This window comes from Brassica oleracea, chromosome C8 (genome assembly GCF_000695525.1).
Source record: "Brassica oleracea var. oleracea cultivar TO1000 chromosome C8, BOL, whole genome shotgun sequence".
Lineage (NCBI taxonomy): Eukaryota > Viridiplantae > Streptophyta > Magnoliopsida > Brassicales > Brassicaceae > Brassica > Brassica oleracea.
The window spans coordinates 31722118-31731400 of NC_027755.1; the positions used below are offsets into that span (position 1 = coordinate 31722118).

General features: G+C 32.2%; 2 protein-coding genes across 2 annotated transcripts; both read left to right on the forward strand.

Annotated features, from left to right (window-relative positions):
* Nucleotides 1–350: 350 nt before the first annotated feature.
* Nucleotides 351–1626, forward strand: LOC106307611 (multiprotein-bridging factor 1b). The gene is made up of 4 exons (XM_013744605.1): nt 351–622; nt 871–954; nt 1160–1242; nt 1315–1626. The coding sequence occupies exons 1-4, from the start codon at nt 481–483 to the stop codon at nt 1432–1434; spliced, it is 429 nt and encodes a 142-aa protein (XP_013600059.1). The 5' UTR covers nt 351–480; the 3' UTR covers nt 1435–1626.
* Nucleotides 1627–1883: 257 nt separating this feature from the next.
* On the forward strand, nt 1884–3753 carry LOC106307610 (serine/threonine-protein kinase CDL1). Its single transcript, XM_013744604.1, has 5 exons — nt 1884–2176; nt 2372–2610; nt 2680–2815; nt 2900–3291; nt 3367–3753. Exons 1-5 carry the CDS (start codon nt 2023–2025, stop codon nt 3634–3636), a joined length of 1191 nt encoding a protein of 396 aa, XP_013600058.1. The 5' UTR covers nt 1884–2022; the 3' UTR covers nt 3637–3753.
* Nucleotides 3754–9283: the final 5530 nt, after the last annotated feature.

Consider the following 9283-nt stretch of genomic DNA (forward strand, 5'->3'; position numbering starts at 1 on the left):
AACGGTTATCTATTAGCTAACAGTCCGGTTTGTTTCTTGTATGAATGAGTTTGAGTCTCGTCTAGATGTTTGTAGTCATCTGCTTTTATGGTCTGTGTTTTCTAGTTTATGTGTTGTTTTCTATATTTTCATCTTTGGCTCCAGATAGTATTGTTTACTATGCTGGCTACTGGCTCCGGAAGAATCTTTGTCTTGCCGGCTTGATGTAATATTTGTTCAAGTTTCAATATTAATCCAACAGATGACAAAAAAAAAAAAAAAAAAAAAAAAAAAAAAAATTAAAAGATATATTGCTAGCCTAGGACCCGTCAATATTTCGACTATTTAACTAATCACCGCCTCAGAAAAGAAGAGAAATCAGAAAAATAAAACGCAAAACGATCACAGCTTGGTCTAAGCAACATTCTATCTTTGTCCATCTCTCTCTCCCACGAAGAAAACCTAGAAAGAAAGAAAGGCGGTTGAAGAAGAAGAGAAACCATGGCAGGAGTTGGACCGATGACTCAGGATTGGGAACCCGTTGTGATCCGTAAGAGAGCTCCCAACTCTGCGGCTAAGCGCGACGAGAAGACTGTCAACGCTGCTCGGAGAAGCGGCGCCGATATCGAATCCGTCAGAAAATGTTTGTTCTCTTCTTCTTCTTCTTCTTCTTCTCGATCTTTGTGTGTGTGTTTCTTTTTAGATCTGACTTTGTAGTTTTAGGTTTGATTGGGCGATTGAATCGAGATGAGTTTTGTTCATTTAAGTTTCAGTTGCCGACACTGACGTAGAGATTTGTGTTAGGGTCCTCGTTTGTTGTGAATTTCAATTGACAAATCTGTTTTGGACATCTAACAAAGGGCTTTGTTTTTGTTTTTGTTGCATATGTAGTCAATGCTGGAACCAACAAAGCGGCTTCGAGCAGCACCTCCTTGAACACAAAGAGGCTCGATGATGATACTGAGACCTTAGCTCGTGAGTATATATAATTCATCTATTCTCTCATTCACAGCGAATTAGTATCTCTCTCTGTGGTTCAAATAAACTTTAGTTGTATCTTCAAAGCTTTATATACTGTTTTTCTTTCCCGTGTTTAAGAGATTGATTAGTATATTGCTTGTTCGAAGAGTCTTTGTTAACACCTTGTTTATTATGTTGTATGGTTTTGATTAAAAATCAGATGAACGTGTGCCTACTGAGTTGAAGAAAGCCATCATGCAAGCCCGAGGGGAGAAGAAGCTCACCCAGTCCCAACTCGCTCAAGTACTCTTCTTTCTCTCTTGTTTCCCCTTGTAATGTAATTGGATACTAATAATATGGTGTTGGTTGTTGTAGCTGATCAACGAGAAGCCACAAGTGATCCAAGAATACGAGTCTGGTAAAGCAATTCCGAATCAGCAGATCCTTTCTAAGCTGGAGAGGGCACTTGGAGCTAAACTCCGCGGAAAGAAGTAATAACAAAACCTCCTTCAAAAGTTTAAAAACTGAACAAGCTAATCACGGTTGTGTCTCCAGTTCATAAACCCTCTATATATATATATGCCTACTGCTTTAATGGTTTAGTAATCTTTTATGGTGTAAGAACGAAACAAAAGCTGTTATTGGAACCATTCGTCATTATAAATTATAAAACCAAAGTTCGGTGTAGATCGTATGGATTCATTCAACTCGTACTTAACCAATCTATTACGAAATTTTATCTAACCATGTACTAATTCATCTATCATAGATTTCTGGACCGGACAATAACAACTCTTGGGGTCTGAATTGCACAGAAATAAACTATATGGTCAAATTTGTCAACATCCGGTAAATACAAGTATTCTCTCCGCGTCGCGAAACACAAGGCGGTACAGTGAGACAGTGAAGCTGACATTCACACACACAAGCACAAAGAAAAAAACAAATTACACAAAGCCCAAAGCTTTAAAGTTTTTATTTCCCTCTACTGTTATCAATCTCGTCGTCGTCGTCCTCCTCCTCCTCCTTCTAGGGTTTCCACATTTTCTCGTCTTTTCCATTTCTGGAAACCGTGGGGGTGAAATGGAGACAGATGAAGCTTACCAGAGGAAAGAGCGAGATGCACTTGTAGCCATTGTCGTTCTTGCTTGTCTTGCTTTAACTTCTTTGTTCGTCGCCTTCAGCTACTACTGCTATATTCGTAACAAAGTTTCCAAGCGTCACAGAATCAACAAGAGTAAGCACAAACATTTAGACAAGACCTATTTTTCGTTACTTGTCTGTTCTTTTATTCTTAGGCCCTCTGCTTTTGCTGGATATTGAATAATTGTTACTAAATTAAAGATTATTTCGAGATTTTTGGTGACAAATGTTAGGCATATGATTTTCCAATTAAGGGTTTGATTTGTAATATTTGTTCTTCTCTGTGTAGAGTTTAACTGCGAGGAGAAAGGAGATTGTCAAAACCAACAAGAAGTTACTGACAACGCCCTGCAGATTTTCACTTTCAAGCAGCTACATTCAGCTACAGGTGGATTCAGCAAGTCGAACGTGGTTGGTCATGGTGGGTTTGGTTTGGTTTATCGTGGTGTGCTTAACGACGGGAGAAAAGTTGCTATCAAGCTTATGGATAATGCAGGGAAGCAAGGGGAAGATGAATTCAAGATGGAGGTTCTTGTTTCTTTGAGACTTTAGTCTTTGTTTTGCTCGTTGATCTTTACATTTACTGTTTGTAAACAGGTTGAGTTACTGAGCCGTCTGCGTTCACCTTACTTGTTGGCACTTCTTGGTTACTGCTCAGACAATAGTCACAAACTGCTTGTGTATGAGTTCATGGCCAATGGTGGTTTGCAGGAACACCTCTATCCTACTAACAGTTAAGTTTCTTCTTCCAGTAATATTGTTTAGAAATCTTGTTGGATTTGATATAGAGCTGTCTGTCTGTTGTTATTGCATATAGGGTCTGGTTCTGTCCCATTGAGATTAGACTGGGAAACTCGGATGAGAATAGCTCTGGAAGCAGCAAAAGGCCTCGAGTATCTCCATGAGCAAGTATCACCACCAGTGATTCACCGAGACTTCAAGAGCAGCAACATTCTCCTCGACAGAAACTTCCACGCCAAAGTCTCAGACTTCGGATTAGCTAAAGTCGGATCAGACAAAGCTGGTGGACACGTTTCCACACGTGTCTTAGGCACACAAGGATACGTTGCTCCTGAGTATGCTTTAACCGGCCACTTGACTACAAAATCAGATGTCTATAGCTACGGCATTGTCCTGTTAGAGTTACTAACGGGGAGGGTTCCAGTAGATATGAAGAGAGATACTGGAGAAGGTGTTCTTGTTTCTTGGGTACGTTTATCAAACTTCTTCAAACATTTGGTTTCTTCTTTTTTTTTACTCTAATCTCTTCTCATTCTTTTCCAGGCGTTGCCTCAACTGGCTGATAGAGACAAAGTGGTGGACATAATGGATTCAACACTAGAGGGGCAGTACTCGACCAAAGAGGTTGTTCAGGTTGCAGCAATAGCAGCAATGTGTGTTCAAGCAGAAGCTGATTACAGACCGTTGATGGCTGATGTGGTGCAGTCGCTGGTCCCATTAGTGAGAAGCCGTAGGTCAGCTGCGAAGCTTAGTGGCTGCTCTAGTAGCTTTAGCTTGGCTCGGTCTCTTGGTTCACCCGTTGGTTCTCAATAAACCAGATAAATAACAAATGTGGGACTTTTTAGTTTCTATGTAGTACGGGATTTGTTAAAGCAATGTGTGATGTAACACTTTTGAGTGATCAATAATGAAGCTTACCAGTTATCATCATCTATCATTTTTGAATATAGTGTTATTTGTTTATATATATTACTGAACTAGGTGATTCCCGTGCATATAAATGTTTACAAAGTAAATACATTATATTAATTTATTTACATTATAGTAATTTATCAGTATTTTGTTTTTAATTTTTAATTATTCTGTTATTTATATTGTTATCAGTATGCATTGTTTATATTAAATAACATTATGTTATTTTAATTAGACGTATCTCGATTGTTTGGTTATTATTTGGAAATATTAGATAACATTTACTTTTTATATTCAACTACGATATTTTTGTTACACATATCAAAATTTTGAATACTTTTGTTATTTTCATGTAGTTTGATTCTTGTCTTAGATTTGTATATATATTTTAGTAAGATTATATATAATTTAATATATGTTGTTTCGAGAATCAAATAGTAAAAGTAAATTAAAGTGTTGATCGATTCAAAGTTACAAAAATAAATATAACAATGATATTTAATTGTAATAGTTGGTTAATATATTTATAATATTATTTGAAAATTTCATATTTATTTAGTAATATGTTGAGTCGTTCTATAATTTATATGTACAAAAATATTATTATAAATGATATTATTTTTATTTAATATCTGACTTTATATAAAAAAAATTGGATTGGTCTAGTTACTCATTTTGTGGATATATTGTGTTACATATATTCCGTCAAATTCAAGTATAATTATTTCTAATCTAATTCAACCAAATCATATTTATTATATCCGTTGCATTAGTTTGGTTTTCATCTTAGATGTGTATATATATTTATGAATTGGCTAGTTGTAAATAGCCCCATAACTATATTAATTTTATACGACTTAGTAATTTGGTATATGTTAATTTTCAAAAATAAAATTATAAAAATAAAGTGATGATAGATACAAAATTGCATAAAAACATAACTGATACATTCTAAAAGAGAAGATTAATTATTTACTTTAATGTCAAAATTATTCTTCTAAACTTTCCTTTTTATAATATCACATTATGTATAAAAATATTTTTGTTTTATGTTTTATAAATATTTTCTTTATCATATATGTTATTTGAAAAATATAAAAGGGAACATAAAAAAGATTAAATTAAATTTTATTCATTGAAGATATCTTAGTTTATGTGATTTAAATTATTTTGTAATAATTTGAGAAATAGATTGATTTAAATAAAATGCATAATACTTTTAAAATATATATTATGTTGCTTAAGATTATTTTTTAAAAGGGAATATTATTTTTTACTTCAAAATCAAGATTATTTTGTGAACTTTTCTTATTATTAATTACACTATATATAAAAGATATTTTCGTTTTTAAAATTTATAAAAACAATTATTATATAGGTTATTTGAAAAAAAAAGAAATCTAAATAAAAAAAAAGGGAAAATAACATAAAATAAATATTTAATAATGATAATTAGATATATTTGATTTATTAAGGGTATCATCGTAATCAACTACCATCAGAGTTACGTGACACATAAGAAACTGACTTCTCAAATAATATTATAGAGATTAGAAATTTATATATACAGTAGAACCTCTATAAATTAATACTCGATAAATTAAAAATCTCTATAAATTAATAAATTTCGTTGGTACCAACTTGGGCCGGTTCAAATTTGACACAAATCAATAAAATAATAAGATAATAATTTTTTTAGAAAATTTTATGTAAATATATGTTTCCATTAAAATTATAGAATAATAATTTCTATATATACATAATATAAGTAAGAGCCTACTATTATATTGTTTGTTTTATATTCACAATAGAATTATCTTTATATTTTCTTAAGACTTAATAAATTTTTGATGAGATTTAGTAATATTATATCTAAAACCACATTTAAATTCAATGCGATATATATTATATACACCAAATAATATAACAAAATTAATATAAATGTGAAATTTCAAAAAATAACAATTAATAAAAAAAATCGTATTTGCTAGGGTTATCGTAGTTGTGAATTTTTATTTGCAAAAGAATATAAATGTGAATTTCAAAACAATTAGTAAACAATTAACAATTAATATTAAAATTCACAACTACGATAACCCTCGTATAGATATTAATTGTTATACTTGCAAAAGTATTTGATTTTAGTATTTGCTAGGGTTATCGTAGTTTTTTCTCTGAGTAATTTTTCGTATTTGCTAGGGTTATCATAGTTGTGAATTGTTATACCCTAGTGTTGATTCTAAGATACAAAAAATATTTGATTTTAGTTGTGAATTTTATTAATTGTTATACTACGATAACCCTAGTATAGACAATATTTGCTAGGGTTATCGTAATATTTGCTAGGGTTATCGTAGTTGTGAATTTTGTGTTTTGAGTTGTTTTTCAAGTTTTTTTTTATTGTTATAGGGTTTGATGATTAATTGTGTGTAGGCACTGTTCTCCACTCATGAATGACTAAATTGTGTTAGTAATGTGATTGATATAGTTCGTGGTGTTGCTTGTTGTGTCAATGAGACTTATTGTTTGTTTGTATTTTTAATTTGTTACTTTTACTATTGAGATTACATAAACTATATTAAGATTATTGAAAATACATTTTGTTTCTCGATATTGTTTCTTCAATTTAGTTGTGTAAGTTGTGTGTATTAAGTATTTTTTTTTATTCTTATTAGGTTGGTTATATGTTTTTTTATTTTTAAACTTGTTGCTTTTACTGGACCTTTAAAACAAATACATGAAGACTTGTAAAAATAATTATAAAATGAATGACAATTAGTATTTGAGCCTTAAAACGAATATATATATTTCTCATAAGAAGGACAATAGCATTGGCCTTCTGACATTGAACATGCAAGCTATTTTCATAAGACAACAGGATTGAGCATGTGGAGATATTGTTGCCACTTTTGTATCTGTTGGGATTGTCTCTTGTATCTGCTGGTGTGGCTGTGAGTTTCTCTTTTATTTGATGGGTAATATGTAAACAAAAATCATTGTTGGTTGTATTTATCAGGGTTTGTAACTTACTCTGTTTTTTTTGTTTATGTAATTTCACTGATCTTAGTTGTTGTCTTCGTCTTCTTCGTAAGCATCTGTGAAAGTAAGTTTGTAAATTGTTAAATAACTGGCCCTGTAGTTTTTTACTTTTTTAGCTGGCTCAGTGTACTGTCGTTGAGTTTTAGTTGAGTTGATTGGTTTGGTATATTTGTTTTGAAGCTTATTTGTAAGATTAGATAAAAAGAGAGGTAATCATTAATGATTCGTTTTTTTTTTGGATTCTAATTTTTGGCGTTTTAATTGTTTGGGTTATTGTGGTTTCATTTAAGCTGTAAAATAAATATATGTGTAAAATTAGATTGATAAGTAAGGATGATAAATAGACGACTACAAATCTTGGGTATGAAATATTTTTGATTATTGATGTTAGCACAATATAGACAGTCATATAAAAGGAATTATGTGTTGATTGTTTCTTACGGATCAATGAGAAGACGGATAATGACTCGAGTTGTTTCTTTGGTGAGATCAGAGCCCTGGACAGAACGGATTTGCCCTACCAAATCTGCGTGTTTAAATATCAGTTATGATATCGAAACATAATATAAACCCATATGCAATATAATAATATACCTGGGAGTTCTAGGTTTGTGTTCGCAATCACTTGGAAATTTCGAACAGTCTAATCTTGACCGGAGATTGATCTCAGGAGCACTCATGATAACTTCATCAATAATGGTTAGTGAGATGAAACGAATGAGGAATGGATGATCAGTTATCTTGTACATGTTTGAGCACATAGCAACCTCAAAGCGATCGACTTTCACAATGGAATTTGCTTTCAAAGATGGCATGTAATGATTAGCACGTCCGATGGGAGTAAACCCATGAATCACGGAATCTGCAAATAATATTATTTAAGAAAAAAATTAAAACAATTATGTTAAATAAGTGTGATAGATCGAAGATTAACTTACCTTTTCATCAAGGAAGAGAACCGTGATTCCCACAAACTCCCCGTCTTTCTTGAAGTTCAGGGAATCCCAGAAGCGGAGGAAGCCAGAGGCTATGCTTTGACTACTACGACCAAGACGGAGAGACTTGAAGGTTGAGTGACGGACGCTGGTTTGAGGAACTGGAGAGGCAGAGAAAAACATTTTCTAGAAGATGGTTAAAGCTAAGAGGAATCAATGAGTTTTGTGGAGATACAGATTGGATTTATCAAAGATGAAAATCATATATATAGGGTTTACAGAGGGGCTACAAATCAGCAACATTTATGATCAAGCGATTTAAGATGGAGACACGAAGAGTTCACCGGTGAAAAAATAGATTACGAACAGACACACAGCGCAACTCTGTAACTCAGACTTGTTTGAGACAATGATGAAAAGAACTCAAACTCATGTAAAACGACAATAGTTTACAATACATGAAAACTATAATTGTTGCACACTTGAGCTTTTTCATATAACGTGATGAATCTCATTTAAAAATGAAACCCATAATACACTTGTAGGCCCGACCCTCACATGAAGCCTAGGGCTTCCGACTTTCATAAATATATATTAGGTTCGACCATCAATGTACAAAGTATCGTTTAACTTAGTGGTATAAATGTTGATGTTTCTATCTAATAACTCGGGTTCGAGTTATGAGCTCGACACTTTTTCACATTTTTTAAAGTGGAGTCCACAAAACGCTGACACACCGAGGAGTGAGCAAAAACTCAACTATTATAATATAGATTATTAAATCTATATAATTGAATACCACATTAGTTGTGTGAAATTTAATGAATCATATAGCTAACAATATACTTTCTCCGTTTTGCAAAAAAAAAGAGTCATTTTAACACTTTTGACACATATTAAAAAAATGATTCAAATACATTTATATTCTTATTAATTATATTTAAGTAAAATTATTTATAAGATCAACGTATTTTATAATTAATATTAAATTTAAAATAAGTTTAAGTTGTATTGAAATTTTAAAATAATATTATTTATGTAATAAGAAAAAAAAGTCAAAATGATATTATGGAAAGAGGAAGTGTGGTTTCCAAAATTATGGGCTTAAGAGCATGTTTATCCGGGGTCCTTAGTAAGGTTCTTAGTGCGTGGACCTCCACAAAACCCTTAAAGATCAGTTACAAAAACTACTAATTAAGAACCGATTTAGTGAGTTTCTTACACTGTTCGCGGGCTCCACTGACTCGTGGCGGTCCGCGATTGGTTTGTTTTTTAGTTTCTTTTTTTTTTTAAATAAAAGAAAACCTAAGAAAAACCATTTTGTTATAAAAAGAACTGGAATTTTATTGTATCGCGGGAATTTAAATAAGGGCAAAATTTATACCCGTAGATTTTTTAACACTGATAGAAAGTGTTTATTATCGAGAGAAGAGAAGAGTGAATGATAATTTATAAACGATCGAATCGATCGTTTATATAGAAGTAGAATTTACTGTGCAAATAGTGCAGCGGGCCCCACATCTTTTATATTTTTCAACGTTTTCGGCGCTGTCTCTATATGACTTTCATAACAC